General features: G+C 39.6%; 1 protein-coding gene across 2 annotated transcripts in view; it reads right to left on the reverse strand.

Annotated features, from left to right (window-relative positions):
• Positions 1 to 4,582: 4,582 nt before the first annotated feature.
• The window catches only part of STPG4 (sperm-tail PG-rich repeat containing 4), a 30,737-nt gene continuing 16,628 nt past the window's right edge, over positions 4,583 to 18,691 (reverse strand). For both annotated transcript variants that reach the window (XM_034427617.3, XM_034427620.3), the window contains exons 6-7: positions 7,696 to 7,800; positions 4,583 to 5,330 (exon numbers count right to left, since the gene is read on the reverse strand). In XM_034427617.3, coding sequence (XP_034283508.1) covers positions 5,214 to 5,330; positions 7,696 to 7,800 — 222 coding nt within the window. In that variant the 3' untranslated portion in view covers positions 4,583 to 5,213. The remainder of the gene's footprint in view (positions 5,331 to 7,695; positions 7,801 to 18,691) is intronic.

The following is an 18,691-nucleotide window of genomic DNA, read 5'->3' on the forward strand; positions in this document are numbered from 1 at the left end:
GTGGATTTAGCAGCATTTTGCTATTGTTATTATCCTTTTAGACTGACTATATGGGCTGAGAAACTGAAGGAACCATTTTAGAGCATTTCAGCTCCTTCTTCAATAAAGCAGATCCACTTGGTAGTAATGGAGGCAGAGCAATCAAACCTGTGGTTGCTCCAATATGTCCGACTTCAGTCTGACCTAAGCATAGTACATAAAATTATCTGCCACAATGTCCACCTACCTCTCAATGACTACTTCAGCTTCAACCACAACAATACATGAGCAAATAATAGATACAAACTCAAGGTAAACCGCTCCAAATTTAATTGCAGAAAATATGACTTCAGTAACAGAGTGGTCAACGCCTGGAATGTACTACCTGACTCTGTAGTTTCTTCCCCAAAACCCCAAAACTTTAACCTTAAACTGTCTACTGTTGACCTCACCCCATTCCTACGAGGTCTGTAAGGGGCATGTATAAGTGCACCAGCGTGCCTATCGTCCCTGTCCTAATATTCCTTTTTACTTACTCTTTTCATGTATTCAAATTATGTTTATACTTTTACATGTTATCGTATATATGATTGACAAAATAAATAAATAAAATAAAATATGAAGTGTCTTCTCCATATGCTATTGAACATTTATATAAAAATGCTGTAAGAAGTCATTTGTTTATCTAAGTGAAGTATCATCAATGCACAGATGACTAGCATAAACCAGGAAATAAAGATTTGGAAGTATGTAGGCTGTGAGAGATTGAAAAGTGAATAGCAAGTTCAGACTGAACCCTAGTAGTAAGATAGAGGTGGCGTTGCTCTATAAACATCTAGTCTTTCCAGAAATATCCATTATGGTCGCTGGTCTGATAGCTCTCCCTCTGAATGAGCAAGTCTGTGATTTTTTTTGGGGGGGGGGGTGTTCTTGGATTCATGCTTCCTACTTGGAGCAGATGGAGTCTGTAGATAGGGAGACTTTTGTCCACTTTAGCTAGTATGCCCTGCCTAGATCAGGAAGTATTGGCAACAGTAACTCACACTCTTATCACCACATGTTCAGGCTCTTAAAATGTGCTTAGGTAGGGCTGCCTTTGAAGATGACTCAGAAACTATGAGTGATAAAAGAATGCAGAGGTCAGGCTCTTAGCAGGAGAACTCCACTATTGCAAAACAACCCCTTATAGAAATTAGGAGGCCATGACTCTACATGGGCTGTAAAGACACTTAGAGAAAGTCCACTCAAGGTCCAGGTCTCTGAGACATGTGCAACAGCTTCAAGTCACTAGGTGGACATCTCAGTGGTTGCCCACATGTTATGGAATATAATGACTACAAAGCTAAAATTGGACACTTCTCTCTTGGCATTCAGAATAACATTTTTTTTAAATCATTCTGTACTGAACAGGCATTCAACATTTAGTTGATTATTATTGGGGAACCTTATTTTAATTATGGTCTAATGATGACTTTATGCATTGTGTTTGCCATTGTGGGGTGTTTATTTTGTCTATTGTGATGTTATTTTTGTGAATAAATGAATAGATAAAGTGAAGTAAAATAAAATAATATGAAGTAAACTGCTAAAAAGTTAGGAATTAGTATATAATTAGAAGATATAATGAAAAATCAACCAAGAAAGAGCTGTGTTCCCATGAAAGACTCTCCTAGCTCATCCATTTTTTGATGTTGAAGGTACCAGATAATTTGACTAGCAGAAAAGCAAAGAATTGTCCACGGCAATAGTGATGCCTGTGCAGGAAAACTACAAATGATTGATGATTTATATCTCACTTTCTTGTATTACATTTTCTTAAAAATTCTACATGATGCTGCCCAGGAGAAAAGATGCTAGGCTGCCCAGAAATTGATGAATTTCTCTCCATTTCTGCTTTAAGTAATTTTATTGCTTTCAGGTTTCCACTCTCATTTGCCTCATTTCCATATCAGCTTGAGATTGTTTTGATCGTACAACCATATTTCTTTTTATGCACCCCTCTCTTTACTTGTGTACACTAGAGGATTTTTACAATGCAGTCTTGGCTTTTATGTACATTTTTTTCAGTTTTGTAATGTATTTTTATGTTGTTTCAGTAATATATTCATGGAGGGTTACTTTTCCCTAGGTTCTGCAACTTGCTACATATGTTTTTGATTGAAGACGTTCACTGCAAAGTTCAGAGAAGGGTACATTGAAGGGGAGAATTGTGCCTCAGTCCATGCAATTCAATGTGCAGAATTAGATCTGATTGACTAAAACTTTGAACTCAACATATTTATCATGAAGCCGAAACTGGCATTATCACAGCTTGGAGATTTTGGGAAATGCAAGGAATCTTTGATTAAGTGATGTTTCTAGAGTTTCTAGAGATTCTCTTTCTGCCTCAAATAACTGTAACAAGAATAATCTCTTCTCTCCAAAGGCTCCATGTAAATAATATTGAGGCAAAATGAGAAGAAGTGACAACTTGGTAAAATGTCCTTTCACAAAATGGCTGCCACTATAGGCATGGCCAATCAGAAGTGTTTGCCCAAAAGACTAGGGCTAGGATTGAGTATTGGCTAGGGAGAACTGGGGAATGCAAAGATAGAGACTGAACTGAAAGAACTGGATTATCCCGCTGCCAGACCAGGAGGACTCTGAAGGACCCAACCTAAAGAAGCCAATAGGAAGGGGCAGATCTCAATCACTAGGTGTTAAGTGACCACTTACCCAGCAAAACAGCCAAGGAAGCATATCAGATTTATTGGGTTAAGAGAGAAAAGAATATTGTTAAACCAGGACAGCTAAAGATAATTTAATTTGCCATACACAGAGAAGCAGTTGAGAATGAGAAGGTGCAAAGAAAGAAGCTGATGGGGCATGTTAGATGCTATGAAAAGATGCAAGCAAAATTCTAGGTGTACAATGCTACCACAGCCTTTTCAACAAACGAACAAGCAGCTTCCCCACCCCCCACCCCCAACCTTTCTGGCACATTCATATTATCACTTGACATTCTCATTTGAGTATAGAAGTGGTGAAGGGCTCTGCCAGCTGAAGTTTCTGAACTTTGAGACTTGCTTTCAAGTTAATGAATTTTAATAGCACATGGGGGAGGGGGCGTAGAAGTGCAATTAAGATTAGGGAGATAGGTAGTAAATTAATGTTAAGGAATAATTAAGGACTATACTTTATTCTGAGACGTCGATTCGCAAGATCCCCTTTGATAACGATTAGTAATCCGGAGAGACTTTGCTCCATTTATCAATGATTTGCTTCCACTGAAATTCTTTGCTGACTCAGGTTCTCCATGTTATATTGTACAAAGTGAGACAGAAATGTCCTTTGGGAGCAATATACTGTTGGAAACTTAGAAGTAAAGGCAATGAATGGATATGAGGAGAACTTTTCCTAGATTAAAGGTCTCCACTTCAAGCAGGATGCCCTGAGCCAGATGAACAATCTTTGGCGCCCCATTTTGGCCTTAGCAAGCCTCCCTGCAGCCCCTGGGAGCCAAAACGGGGCACGGGGGGGGACCCCTGTAAGGGGCGGGGAAGGTAAGGTCATGAGCCCAATGGGGGTGGTGCAGCATGCTCTGGGGGGGAGGGTAGCGTGACTTACCTTTAGACAGGAGGCAGCAGCTCAGTTGGGGTGCAGGGCAGGCACGACGTGGGAAGGCAACTTAGGCAGGCAAGCAGCCCGGGTGGTAAGGAGGAAAAGGAAGTGACTGGGTGGGGTGGGAATGGGTTCAGGGGCGAGACCAGCCAGCAATTAATACCGGTTCTGCGACCCTTGCCAATTTATCGCTACCGGTCCTCCCAGTTGGCTGCCAAGCTACCAAGGTTGAGAAACACTGACTTAAGTGTATCACTGCAGTTGTTAAGTTAGTAACACCATTGTTAAGTGAATCTGGCTTCTCCATTGACCTTGCTTGTGAGAAAGTCACGAAAGGTGATCACATGACCTCGGGACACTACAACTATCATAAATACATGCCAGTTACCAAATACATGTGATCGTATGAATTCTGATCATACAATCACATGAAGATGCTGCAACAGTCGTAAGTGTGAAAACCATTTATAAGAAACTTTTTTCAGTGCCATTGTAACTTTGGACAGTCACTAAATGAATGGTTGTAAGTTGAGGATTACCTGTATTTAGGGAGAGCTGGAAAAGTAACAATTTAATCATTAAAGACATGAGGAGAGCATGAGACAGCCATCATCTCAGATTAGCCTAACTAACAAAGCAAGCATACCAGTGGTGGGATTCAAATTTACTACTGGTTCTGTGGGTGTGGCTTGATGGGCATGGCTTGGTGGGCATGGCAGGGGAAGGATACTGTAAAATCCCCATTTCCTCCTGATCAGCTGGGACTCGGGAGGCAGAGAATAGATGGGGGCGGGGCCAGTCAGAGGTGGTATTCACCGGTTCTCTGAACTACTCAAAATTTCCGCTACCGATTCTCCAGAACTGATCAGAACCTGCTGAAACCCACCTCTGAAGCTTACGTCAAACCACAACCATTCCCCCTTCTCCAACATACAGTTCTCTCAAATAGAATATTTTCCAGGATTAAAAAAAAGAAGAAGGTTGCAAAGAAAGAAGTTCTAGATTTCTTATAGTAATGATTAGTTTAATTTTAAAGAATAAGCATGTCCACTCCTTTTTACTATTTTCCTGGTCTACCAAATATAGTATTTTGAGTGAATATAAACTATTTTTTGCAGAGTTTGAAACTCTGCAAAGAGACCAGTGGGAATGCTATTGATTACAATGTCATTATTTTGAAATAAGTTATTCATTCATCACAGATAACACCCGGGCAATCTGAGAAGATTGAATGAGAAATAGAAAGATTTGGCATTTAGATATGCTGGCACCAAACTATCCTTTTTATCAGGAAAAAGATGAGAAGGCCGATCCTTTTGGATAACTTAAGTCATCTCTATTCGCTTTCTCTTCCATATTGCAAGGTCAGCATCTAGCAAATACTGCTGCCTCTGAATGACTTAAGTTCAGGCAAATTATAAAATATTCAGTCACGGGATATGCCATGATTTAACCACAGTTACAAACTATGCCATGATTTAAAACCAAAAACAACCTAGGATGCTAGAAAACAGAATGATCAAAATAACATCTGCCTGGATTAACAACATAATAATCCATTTAAAATGAAGAGGAATAAAAAAATTAGCAAGCTTGTCTTAATGAAGGCGTCAGAACGACGTATCCTTTGTATTCTAAAGTTCGGGAACGTTGCTAAAGAAAATGGTATGCTCCCGTCCAAGGCTGGCAATAGTTCTAGGCTGTCTTGGAGCCTGCTTGGTAGGCCAATAATATCCTGGACCAGGGACTTTCTGTACAGAATAAGATACAAACAAGATCATTATGAAATAAATGAAGATAGATTTCTATAACAAAATAACAACAATGCTAGTATTCGCAGCTCAGATCTTGTTCAAATCAGTCTTTTGTTTGTTGTTTGTTTGTTTGTTTGTTTGTTTGTTCGTTCGTTCATTCATTCATTCATTCATTCATTCATTCATTCATTCATTCATTCATTCATTCATTGCTACCAAAATAAAATAAAATAAAACCCACCCCCAGAACAGGTACTAGCTGGACTGTCATCTGGAATCAGTCTGAGATAGAATAGAACAGAACAGAAATTTCCTGACAGTTAGAACAATTAATCAGTGGAACAATTTGCCTCCAGAAGTTGCGAATTCTCCAACACTGGAAGTTTTTAAGAAGATGTTGGATAACCATTTGTCTGAAGTAGTGTAGGGTCTCCTGCCTAGGCAGGGGGTTGGACTCCAAGGTCCCTTCCAACTGTTATTCTATTCTGTTCTGTTCTGTTCTGTTCTGTTCTGTTCTGTTCTGTTCTATCTCAGACTGATTCCAGATGACAGTCCAATTAGTACCTGTTCTGTTCTGTTCTGTTCTGTTCTCCTTAGTTCTAAGTTGCTTCTCTCCTTGATTAGTTTCCACCCATTGCTTCTTGTTCTACCCTCAGGTGCTTTGGAGAATAGCTTGACTCCCTCTTCTTTGTGGCAGCCCCTGAAATATTTGAACACTGCTATCATGTCACCCCTAGTCCTTTTCATTAAACTAGACATATCCGGTTCCTGCAACCATTCTTCATATGTTTTAGTCTCCAGTCCCCCAATCATCTTTGTTGCTCTTCTCTGCACTCTTTCTAGAGTCTCAACATCTTTTTTACATCGTGGCGACCAAAACTGGATGCAATATTCCAAGTGTGGCCTTACCAAGGAATTATAAAGTGCTATTAGCACTTCACGGGATCTTGATTCTATCCCTCTGTTTATGCAGCCTAGAATTGTGTTGGCTTTTTTGGCAGCTGCTGCACACTGCTGGCTCATATTTAAATGATTGTAGGAATATCCTGTTAATTTTACCATTAAGGAGTATGTTTCAAGATATTGAAGTAGGGAATGTAAGACCTGGTAACTACCTATTCTGAATCTCCTTGCTCTTTTGGCCCTGCCTGTCTGCTGCATCATTTCTCAACCTCAGCAATTTTAAGATGCTTGGACTTCTAACCCCAGAATTCTCCAAGCAGCAACACAAATTTGGAGCATAGTAGGCTTGTCTAAGCTGTTCTTAGCAACCATAACCAAATTCAAGTTGATTAGAATTACAGTCCTTGAATAATAGACTTGGAAACAGGCCATTCAGGCTATCAGGTCCAACTCTTTTCTCAGTGCAAGAATCCAAATTAAATTATACTAACATTATGGTATGACTCATATAATTAAAGATAATGGATTGTATTCATCTACCAAACTAGAATGTAATATCACAAAATTCACAGACATGTGCCTAGTTTTCACAGTAGCTTTATATTTGCTGCCAGTGAATATTAGAAAGCAGAATGAACAAGCTTACTGCTGCAGGATGAATAGCGCTAAATGAAACATTACACAAGTAGTCCTAGATTTACAGCCACAATTGAGCCCAAAATTTATGTTGCCAAGTGAGATATATATATTAAATGAGTTTTGCCTCATTTTATGACCTTTCTTGCTACAGTTGCTAAGTGAATCACTGCGGTTGTTAAGTGAATAACATGGTTGTTGAATGAATCTGGCTTCCCCATTGACTTTGCTTGTCAGAAGGACACAAAAGGTAATCACATGATCCCGGGATACTGCAACCATCATAAATATGAACCAGTTGCTAAGCATCCAAATTTTGATCACATGACCATGGAGATGTTGCAACAGTTGTAAGTGTGAAAACCGGTCATAAGTCACTTTTTCAGATCCATTGTAACTTTGAACAGTCACTAAACAAATGGTTGTAAACCAAGGATTACGTGCAATGGACTAGAATGCCCCCATGTTTGGGCTTCATCTTGATCTTTCGAGACTGAGCACCCTTCCTTATTCCAGGTTCCCCAACTTCAGAAAAGATCCCAGGTATATTGTCAAGTGTTCTTCTAATACATCAGGCAACCAGTCTGATCTTCTCCACAATTGGGTTTTATTTCCGTGGATGCAAGTTAATAATGCCTGAATCTAAGTAACATTTACTGTTTTCATGTTTTCTTTTATATCTTGAAAATACAAGGTTCCCCCCTCCACAAAGAAAGCTGAAAATCCAAAGGCTGAACATGGAATGTCTCCAAGAAAGTCAGGAATCCCAAGTCAGCCCTACAGCTGCAAGCACAGATTGAGCCATTTTCAATATTATACTCACAGTGTGGGCTGGCAATATTCGTGGTACTTTTGATATGAAGGACGATCGTATTGGAACTGGTTGGGCATCCTTTATTTCATACTCCCCTGGGCCTGGACCTTGTTTCTACAACGTAATAAAATGCTTCTTTTTTACAAGTTCCATATATGTAAATACTTCCATAACACTGTTATTCCTAACATGCTGTAGTCTTAAAGACATTGCTAACATAATCAACACTTGCAAGACAGCTACTCAAGACTTGAAATACATGCAGCATATTTTGATAGCATGGATAACATTTGCAACATCTCAGTGGGTCATTTTATTTGTACTATTGGAGAATTATGCCAAATAAGATTAATAATCATGAAACTAGTACAGATCCTACCCACCATATTCATTCAATTAACAGATTCTGAAAATCTAATATAGAAACTGAAAATCTAACTTAAGATGCCTAGTACTGATATCCATCCATCAATTATCTAAATAGCATTTTCTAATTCCATGGTTCTATGCAGTCATCCTCCAATATATCTACTTGATTTCAACCACATGATGACCACAAAAGTTAATGTAGAACATTTGGATTTTAGAATCCTTTGCAGGACCAACATCAGGTTAGACTGAACAGTTTGCATCTTTCCTATGATCAGTGTACGCTATTCACATAGATCAGGGGTGTCAAACTGGATTTCATCGAGGGCCAGATCAGCATTGTAGTTGTCCTCCACAGGGGAAGGGAGATGTGGGGGAGACAGGACAGATGCCTCCTGCAGTACCCTGCCAACGAAAACAGGGAGAGGGGGGGCCACATGGGGCCCCCATACCCCATTTTCAGCCAGGACTGTCTCCTGTAGCACTCTGCTGCCAAAATGGGGTACGGGGGTGCACACACACCCAATTTTGGCTAGTAGGGTGTTGCAGGAGGCCATACAGGCTGAAAATGGATTGCAGGGAGGCCGCACACAGCCCACCATGCCTCATTTTTGCTAGCAGAGGCACCGCAGGCCGGTCCTTTGCTATTTCCAGGCCGGCCCTGTGGGACAGATCTAAGTAACCTGTGGGCCAGATTCGGCCTGCGGGCCTTGAATTTGACACATAGATTCAAGAACCTACATTGCTCAAGATTTGTTTGTTCACAAGACGCTTATTAAACTTCTATAACAACTGAACCTGTGCATATCTAGAAAAATATAGTGCAAACCTTTATACATAAAGTGAACATTATATCTCTGTTTATCCTGAATGGTCATTTAAATTGGCACCTCCTTTGCAGGAACTTAGATGGAGATCTTTCTTACTATACGACCCATTCTTAACTGGAGATGCCAGGAACAAAATCTGAGATCATGTGTTGTCTATTAGTAAGCTATGAGTCTTTTGTACAGCAGACAATTTAGGCAGAGTTGTGCCTAAATTTGGAGCAGTTTGGAGGAAGGAAAGGTTTAGCTGCAGCTATAGCTTCTCTGTGCATGTCTGCTTATTTGCCCAAATATTTGGTTGTATGGCTGCCTGTGGACAAAGAAACATCAAGGGTGACGATGCCCAGCACTTCACTTTGTGGACTTTCTTAAGCAGCATTTCTCAATTTTGGCAAGTCTAAGATATGTGGACTTCAGCCCTGAGCTGGCTGGGGAATTTGGGGGGTTAAAACCACACTTCTTAAGAGTTGCCGGGGTTTGATAACACTGTCTTAGAGTAATGCACGTTGATCCCTGATTGTGGGAGAAGCTTCAAAGTCTGTACTCTTGAAGATGGCAAGACAAGAAAGAATTGAGCCATATCCATTGGTGCCTTCTCTCATTCCATGTGGACCTCTGCATGACAGTCTCTGCAGCAAACCACAGTGATGCCAAAATGATAACGAGTACAATTATGTAATCATGAAAATGACACAATTATGTATTTGCAGGACCTCCAACTACATAAGTCATGTCATTTGCATCATCGCACACATGTTGTCATTTCCCCCTCCACTCCCCAGATGCCCTTGTCCCCACCACACTGAGAGCCTACCTATGAGAAGGTAGAAAGGGATGAGAAATGGAATGGTCCAGTTAATTCATCCCCGCTGCCTCCCTGGGCATAGGGAACCCAGAGGAAAAGAGCTGTTTTGTTCTAGGAAGATTAGGAAAAGCTAAGAACTAAGTAACACTGACTGATTTTGACAGGTTTGCAAGCCCCTGGAGTAATTACAGGATATCAGCTTTTGGCTTGCAAAAGCAAATAACCATATTTTAAATGTACAAACAACTGACACCGATCTTTTGCTGACTCATATGCTAACAAAGGCATTTTCAGTGATCAATCTATTCTCAACTACCTGGAGACAAAAGTGACACCAACTAGTAAAGCAGTAATTTGTTTATTGTTATAAGACAAGAAAATAAATCTATTTATAGTTTGGAGATAGGCTAATATTTGTCTGTTGTTATTTCTGTGTTCCTATGTTAACATCTGTCATGTTCCTTTGAGCATAACCCTACTGGTTTTGTACGTATTTGAAATAATCACATTTTCTATGCAGGTGTGTTCATACCTTTTTCCTTTGGGGCAACTCAGTTTTAGTCTGTTTATCCAGGATAAATGTTTAGGAGGATTTTCCATGCAAATATTTCTGAAATTTTCAAACAGGCATAACACAGTGGTATTTCTTAAAAAGCAACCAATGGGAAGTGAATCATAAGGAATTGTCACGGATTGTAACAACAGATATTTTAAGACCCTTTGATAAGCATGTGTTGCATTTTAGGTAAAAAAAAATCACATAACTATAATAAAAAGACAAAGACAAAATAGAAATTTTCAGGACTATAATATTGTAATAAAATACGAATAGGCCTATCAAAATATAATACAGGTTCAGGTTGTTCTCAGTTAACAACAACGATGCGGGTCATAATGTCCATCACTAAGTGACACAGTCAAAAAGTGCAATGTTGTGTGACTGCATTACTTAGTAACATCAATTCTAGCACCTTCAGTCATTAAGCGAATCACTGCAGGTCATCAAGCAAGGATATCATGTGGTCACAATTTGCAACCTCCTACCAGCTTCCCCATTGATTTTGCTTATAGGAAGCTGGCAAAAAAAAAGTCACAAATGTCAACAACATGACCTTGGAACACTGTGAGGGCTGGAATTACTTGTTCTGCCCCAGCTATAGACCCCAAAGAACGTAGCACACACAAAGTTTGTACAAAACTTAATTTACTAAAATAACTCAAGTCTTTTTCAAACAAAGGCTGTTAATAAACTTTCTTAATACTACAAGAATCCTAAGATAAGGTAATCACAATCTTACTAGAGTTGGCAGAAAGCCCAGAAGCAATTTTGCAGAGAATCCAAACGCGAAGGAGATTGAACTAAAGTTGTTCTCTACAGCTTGCTGCAATCCGCGTTCCTCCTTAAATAGGCTAAGGGAGTGGCCAATTAGCCCCAAGCCTTACTCTCGAGGAGACCTCCTCCTGAGGAGCCACTCCTGCCTTTTGGCAGCTCTACGCACCCGTGCATTGAGAAGAGGCTCCTCCTCTTCGTCCTTTTCACTTAAAGGAGCTTCTGGAGGTTCTGAAGGCCCTGGCTGAATCCTTGCCTCTGGCACCACATCTTCTCCAGCCTCCTCACTGTCCGACTTGAGCACCAGCTGCACAGGCTGCTGGCATAGCACCACAGCAGCCTCCTCGTTGTCGGAATCAGCCAGAATCTGCACAGGCCACTGACAGGCCACAACATTACTGAAGGATCAGTTGTATGTACCATTCAATTCAATACCATCACAAGTTGAATAGTTGCTGAACAAGTAATTTTAAGTGAGGACCATCTATATTTCAGTATAATGAATACATATACAATGTACAACTTTTATTTTTATTCTATCGGTTGTAGAAACAATGATTTTAGCATACCTAAAATCTAAAATTAGAAGGAATATGCGTTGGCAGAAAGAGCTGAAATTCCTCAGCATACTTCCTGGGGTATATCTGTCACAGTTTTCCCCTCACTGCACAAAATATCTTCACCTATCAAACATACCAACCAAAGATCCAAAGCATGTAAAGCCAAGGGAGGAGGAAGACTGTTAAAACAGTACTTTGGCTCAAAGAACTCAAGAGATGTCCACAGATGTTATCTTTATTGTTGATTTTATGTGCTTAAATTAATAAATCTAATGATTCTTTGGATTTTCCCAGTCCACATATGGTGGTCCCAGCATTCCTCTATTTTTAAGCTACTTATTTAAAATCCACCTTGGAATATGTTTCAAGAAAACATATGGAAAGAATGGAAAATATTGACTTAATAGAACCCCAGTGAACTTGAATAAATTCTCTAAAAGTAAAATAACAAAACAAAACAAAACAAAACAAAACAAAACAAAACAAAACAGTGGTTAAATGTTGGTTTGCTTTGCATTCTAAACCATCTTCCTGCTGTACCTGAGACAGAAACTACAAACAGAAGCTCATTGCAAAGCTCTTTATGCAGAATCTCCATCCTGTCGATGCCTAGCCCAAACCAATGGTCATTTATGTCCAACACTGTGAACAACACATGCAAAATCACTCTCTGGGCATCAATAGCTTTCACCTGCAAAGAACACCCCGGTTGCAGCTGTTCCAAGACAGGCAAACACTAAGATGTCAGTTCCAGTTCATTTGTTGCAAAATATTGGATAGCAGCTGTATCAATAACTCATTTAAAGAGTAGTTGTTTACATGGAACGGCTCTTCTGTCACAAGAGGCCACCTGGCACGAGGTCATTAATGAGATCCTCAAGGATTTTCAAATGAAAGGTTAACATCTATTTAAAAGCCAAAAAAAAAAACCCTCAGACAATTCACATTATACCTAGTTTGCTGCTGCTCTTTCAGAATAAATTCTGATCAGCTACTGTAAAATATATCTATATATCTATAGATATATATTCTTCCATTATAATCCTTAAAAAATGCTAACCTGATCTGGAAAATAGAAGAACTAGGCTTTTGAAGTTAAATTTGTCCTCTTGTTTTTCCAAGGCTTATGACCTGGCTGATATCTCAGAATTAGCCATGTATTTGAAAAACTACAGGCATTTAAATCCTAATCCAAACAACAACAAAATATTTTTTATTTTTTTTAAAAAAAAATACCATGCAAACAAGCATAACTTTCTTGAAAGGAAAAAGGGTGAATCACATCTCCCAGGGAAGAGGCCTATAGCCTATAAAGCCAATGAAAAATTTTATATGTTTTAAAGCTTGCTGACAGCATCCTTCTAATTACATAAACACTGTGGTGATTTTGCTTCTCCCTAAATGCACCTTTTTGCCTTGATTCACGTTCAAAATAGGGCCATGTCAACCTGACAGCAATCGGTTTAGAACTCAGTTGATAGGTGGTAAAGTTGATGTAGATGCAGAACTCAGAGAAAGGTTTGAGAAAAGACTTGCTTTTCAAGGAGTATGTTCTTACACATTTTCTCCTGCTGTTTCCTCAGGGTGAAAGAATATTATGTTCTGAAACCACACAAAGCTTTACTAAACCTATTTATAGGATATAATACAGAGGTGATTATGCACACAAGCAGTAACAGAGTTTCTAGCTTCTTCATTGCAAGACAGAAACAAGTTTGGGATTCCAAACAATCAATAAACCCAGCTACGAAATTTGGAATTGAAAGCATAAAAGATGTTGTGACACAATGGAGGAAAATTTTTTTTACACATTTTCCTCAGTTTTCAATAAACAAAGGCTTACCAGGCCCTAAGAAGTATATCTGGCTGTATAGCTGGCTTGTTCCCATCTTTTGGTTTTAATTTGTAATTGATTTTATTGGGGTATTTTTAAATTGTGGGCCGAAACTATTTAATATCTTTTTAAATTGTTTTAAATTTTGTATGCTATGTTTTTATCTTGGCTGTTCACCGCCCTGAGTCCTGTTGGAGAAGGGTGGTATAAAAATCAAATTAATAATAATAATAATAATAATAATAATAATAATAATAATAATAATAATAGTAATAATATAGTTTCACTCAATATTGTATAGACATATTGTCTCATCACCTCAAGGAGAATCCATTGGGTGTTCATGAGAAAGTATCCATGCATGTTTAAATATGTAGATAGACCCCCCAAGAAAATATCCTGATTAAGCAACAGGATCTTCTCTTACATCTGACTCCCTGCATATATAATTGTGTGCTTGGAGAAGTACTTCCTGTCAAATCTAATAGGTATGTCAGAGAAGGGAGGGAATAGGCTGAAGTCCACTGGAGTTGGGAAGCTATAACAAATTTGAATAGCAAAAGCACTTAAGACTTATATACTGCTTCATAGTGTTTTACAGCCCTCTCTAAGTGGTTTACAAAGTCAGCATATTGTCCCCAATAATCTCGAGCCTCATTTTACCGACCTCGCAAGGATGGAAGGCTGAGTCAACCTTGAGCCAGTCAAAATCAAACTCCTGGCAGTGAGCAGTGAGTTAGCCTGCAATAGTGCATTCTAACCACTACGCCACCACGGTTCATAAATAAATATGTGATAGTCTCCATGCAGTTATTCAGTGGTGAGTGGCATGGGGGAAAGTAAGGTTCATGTGTAATTCCCATCAACAGAATCAGAAAGTGAGGTTGTATCCTATTTATTTACCAAATCCAGGTTTAGTATAACTAAAAGCAAAATTTTTGCAAACTTTGAGGGGAAAAATGAAAGGTATCAGTTTAAATTACACTATAATGGTTATATTTTGTAGTCCGTATCTCTCAGAGATCCTTCAAAGCCCAATGGCTCAACTACTAAAAGATTCTGATTTGGTGAGCTGCCAAAATGTAGATCTTAAATTTAGCTGGGTGGTTTTCCATTTTGCTAAATCAGGGCTGCATAAACTGTTTATGTGGCATATACTGGTAGGTTTTACAAGGTGTGTTGGCAGATGCCTAGGCCCAAAGAAGATGCAGGTGAAGAACAAAAGTTAAAATTGATTTGTTTAGTATAATAGCAACTAAAGTTAATTAAAATTGCAAGTATATGTAATAAAATTAAACCTATGGATCCATCAGTTTAATGCACTTAATGAGTAAATCAATCATATATAATTTACCTCCTCATTAATGACAAGGGAGAAATGTACCATAGCTTTAAGATATTACTTACAACTATGGACCACATATTGCACATTCCTTTTTAGCATGTGTCATACATGTGATTATGATAAAATTGATAGGGTTTTATCACAGCTGCCATCATGCCTTTTTAAATCAAGGATAATGGTAAGCAAATATTTGAAGCAGTGGTGAAATCCAAATTTTTTTACTACCGGTTCTGTGGGCGTGTCTTGGTGGGTGTGATGTGGCTTGGTGGCTGTGGCTTGGTGGGAATGGCAGGGGAAGGATACTGCAAAATCTCCATTCCCACCCCACTCTGGGGCCAGCCAGAGATGGTATTTGCCAGTTCTCCGAACTACTCAAAATTTCTGCTACCGGTTCTCCAGAACCTGTCAGAACCTGCTGGATTTCACCCCTGATTTGAAGGGTTACTTTATTGCCTTTGCCCCAAGCAACTTCCCCTTCTTCTTTTGAAATGTATAGATACATGTGGTATAAAAAGCAAACAAACTTCAAGAGTTAGAAGAAGACAAGGATTGCACTGTCTGGAGGGCACCATGAAACCTTGAAAGACTGTTTAAGTTATTGATCACCCCCTAAAACCTCAACATGAAGCAGTTCTGTTGGCATATAAAAGCTGCAAGCCCTCCTTCCACTGTCATCATTCCAGATATATATTAAAAAAAAACAAAACCAGAAAGTCACAAGTGACCTCAAAAAAAGCTTACCTTAGATAATAAATGCACCCCTGGAGAATTGTGGCATGAAGGCCTAATACTATTAATCATGGACCAGCTGGGGACAAAATTAATAATATAGAGGAAGAAAACAGTGTCATCTGACATTTCCACCCAGACAAGATCATTTACTGCTTCCCAACAGCTTGCCTGGATTCCTTCTCAATAGCTTAGCTGATTATCTTCCTTCCCATAGTGCAGATTTTTGATGGCTAATTTCAGCAAAATATGCCTTTTTTCTGCTCAGCGGTAAAAGGCATGTGGGAATCACTGTCATAAACTGTCATTTCTGTGCATGAACATGTGTTAGGAGCGACAGAACTGACACATTCATTCTCTCCCCCCCCCCATCCTTTGTGGTACAACGCTTTCACTTGATAACACATTTTTACAGACAAATATGAAGTGGGGAAGTACAACATTGCTTTGTAATAGAGGGAAAAGACAGACAAATGTAATTAGAAAACTGCCTCAGAACGACGGAGATAACATTCTTGCAAGGCACCATGACCCAATACTTACAGTATGTGTTTTTATAAACCTCTTCCCTAAATACACGCTCATTGATTTGACAACTTGGCCATTAAATCATTAAAAAGTCACAATGCATTTAAATCAATGGACAATCTAGTCCAGTCTCCTGTTATTCAATCGTAGCCATCCCTAGGCATATAGGAACCCATCACAACTGCCAATAGTGTTGCTTTACAGATGTTCCAAAGCATTTTGGAGCAGAAAAAGCCAACTAGAAAAAGGACAGGTACTTTTGATTCAAAGCCCATTGATCCTAACATGTGGTGAAACCTACTGTGGGAATTATAAGCCTCATAATTATAAGCCTTTTTTTAAAAAAAATTGATTTATATGGTGCCCTTCTCCGGAGACTCAGGGCGGCTTACAATGCGTTAAGCAATAGCCTTCATACTTTTGTATATTTATACAAAATCAGCTTATTGCCCCCACAAACTGGGTCCTCAATTTACCTACCTTAGAAAGGATGGAAGGCTGAATCAACCTTGAGCCTGGTGAGATTCGAACTTACAGTAATTGCAGACAGCTGGTGTTAATCACAATGCTATCAGTCTGCTGAGCCACCAGGCCCCACCTTGATTCAGAGCTGTTGGCAAGACCTATGTATAATACCTTTCTCATTCCAGTTTTTAAGTCAGAGAACCACAGTCATTATCCTACTTGAAAGCAGCAAAATTCCACAAATAAATTATGACCTGGGTCAAGCAAAAGCTTTCCTTTTCCATCAATATCATCCCTAGTTTTGGTACAGAAAACAATTGCCCAAGTTTTCACATTACAGATCAATTGGAGTTTTTTCTGCTTGTTTCAATGTTTTTGGAATTTCAATTATATTGCTACTTTATTATAACGAATTAAATTCCTTCTATCGCCATTATAACTGCTGTTCCTGATTATTACCTTCTCTATAATATCATTGCCAGTGCTGATTTTTCTGTTGTTTTTTAATGTCTTTTTTCTAATTCATACACCAAACAAGGAACATATTATCAAACTCTGCTGGGGTACAGTTGCCGCTTTCCTAGGTAGGACAGCTTAACCACTATGCTCAAGTTACTCTGATATTCTTTTTAGCAATAGCAATAACATTTAGACTTATATACCACTTCATAATGCTTTACAGCTCTCTCTAAGCAGTTTAGAGTCAGCCTATTGCCCACAACAATCTGGATCCTCACTTTACCGACCTCGGAATGATAGAAGGTTGAGTCAATCTTGAGCTGGTCAGGATCAAACTTCTGGCAGTGGGCAGAATAAGTCTGCAATACTGCATTCTATTCATTGCACCGCCACGCCTCTTTTTGTGAAACTTGTTCTGTCCCTGTCTCACACACGCACACAAACAGCCAGCCAGGAGTTAATAAAACCAGCCGTCAGGAATTCCTTTGAGATAACAGAATTGGCAGCAACCCAGTAGCTGCCTGCCAAAAACTTTACTCACAAAGGGAGGTTTTTCTCCTCCGTCCGATAAACCAAAATAAGTCCACAAAGCCAAAGAACTGTCAAATCCAGTCCATAATAAATCCAAGGAGGGCATATAACGAAGTTCCAGAAACGCAGTATGACTTGCTAGCTTTTCAGTTTTGTCCGTCACAAGGCCTGACTGGCCACCACACCCCCTTTTATCCCCTGTGGGGTGTGGTCCAGTGACTCAGCTTAATCTCTGGCACGCCTCCTTCTCTGCTGTGGGCGCTTGTCTTTCCGCCGCTGTCGGGGATCCAGCCAAGACTCATCTCCGTCGCTGTCTAACTGGGGCTGCTCGGAAGTGCCTGGCTCGTGGTCTATCTCTTGGCCTTCGGAGGATACCTGAGGCATTGCCAGAGAGGAGGGTCCTGGAGAGGGAGGCCTTGCCAACTCCTCTCCTTCACTTTCGGAATCTTCTCCCTCTGATAAGACGGGCTTGGGGGTCGGAGTCACAACAAAACTATTCTTGTGTGTGTTTCCTCTTACTAGGTTGGAAGCTGCAGATGATGCAGAATGTTAAGTGGAGTGCTTAGCCATGCATACATCTCATCAGAGCTGACATAATTACTCCAGTTGCCGAATGGCTATTGACAATTCAGGATCCAGGAGATCCATTTTTCTATTTCTCTGGGATTTTCAAAGATCTTACTAGCTATGCTGCATTTCAAAGATGATTGGCATTCCGGGATTACTCAAGAATAAACTGCCCCTTGGCCTCTGAAATGCTGTTACATATGAATACTTGCTTTTCACCTCCATTTAGTAATCATTTTCTATATACTTCTATTGCAGAAGTGGGTTTCAGCAGGTTCTGACCAGTTCTGGAGAACCGGTAGCGGAAATTTTGAATAGTTCGGAGAATCGGTAGTAAAAATTCTGACTGGCCCCTCCACCATCTATTCTCTGCCTCCCAAATCCCAGCTGATCAGGAGGAAATGGGGATTTTACAGTATCCTTCCCCTGCCATGTCCACCAAGCTACGCCCACCAAGCCATGCCACGCCCACCAAGCCACGCCCACAGAACCGGTAGTAAAAAAATTTGAAACCCACCACTGTTCTATTGCTATATTTTTAAAAAATGTCTAAGCACATGCGTATTTTCAGATGTTTTTAAACATTAGAATGTGATACCCCCCAAAAAAGTGTGAACAAAACCCCAAAAACCAACATTTTTCTAAATTCATTTAAC

The sequence above is a fragment of the Pantherophis guttatus genome, chromosome 1 (genome assembly GCF_059756535.1).
Source record: "Pantherophis guttatus breed Tessera chromosome 1, ASM5975653v1, whole genome shotgun sequence".
NCBI lineage: Eukaryota > Metazoa > Chordata > Lepidosauria > Squamata > Colubridae > Pantherophis > Pantherophis guttatus.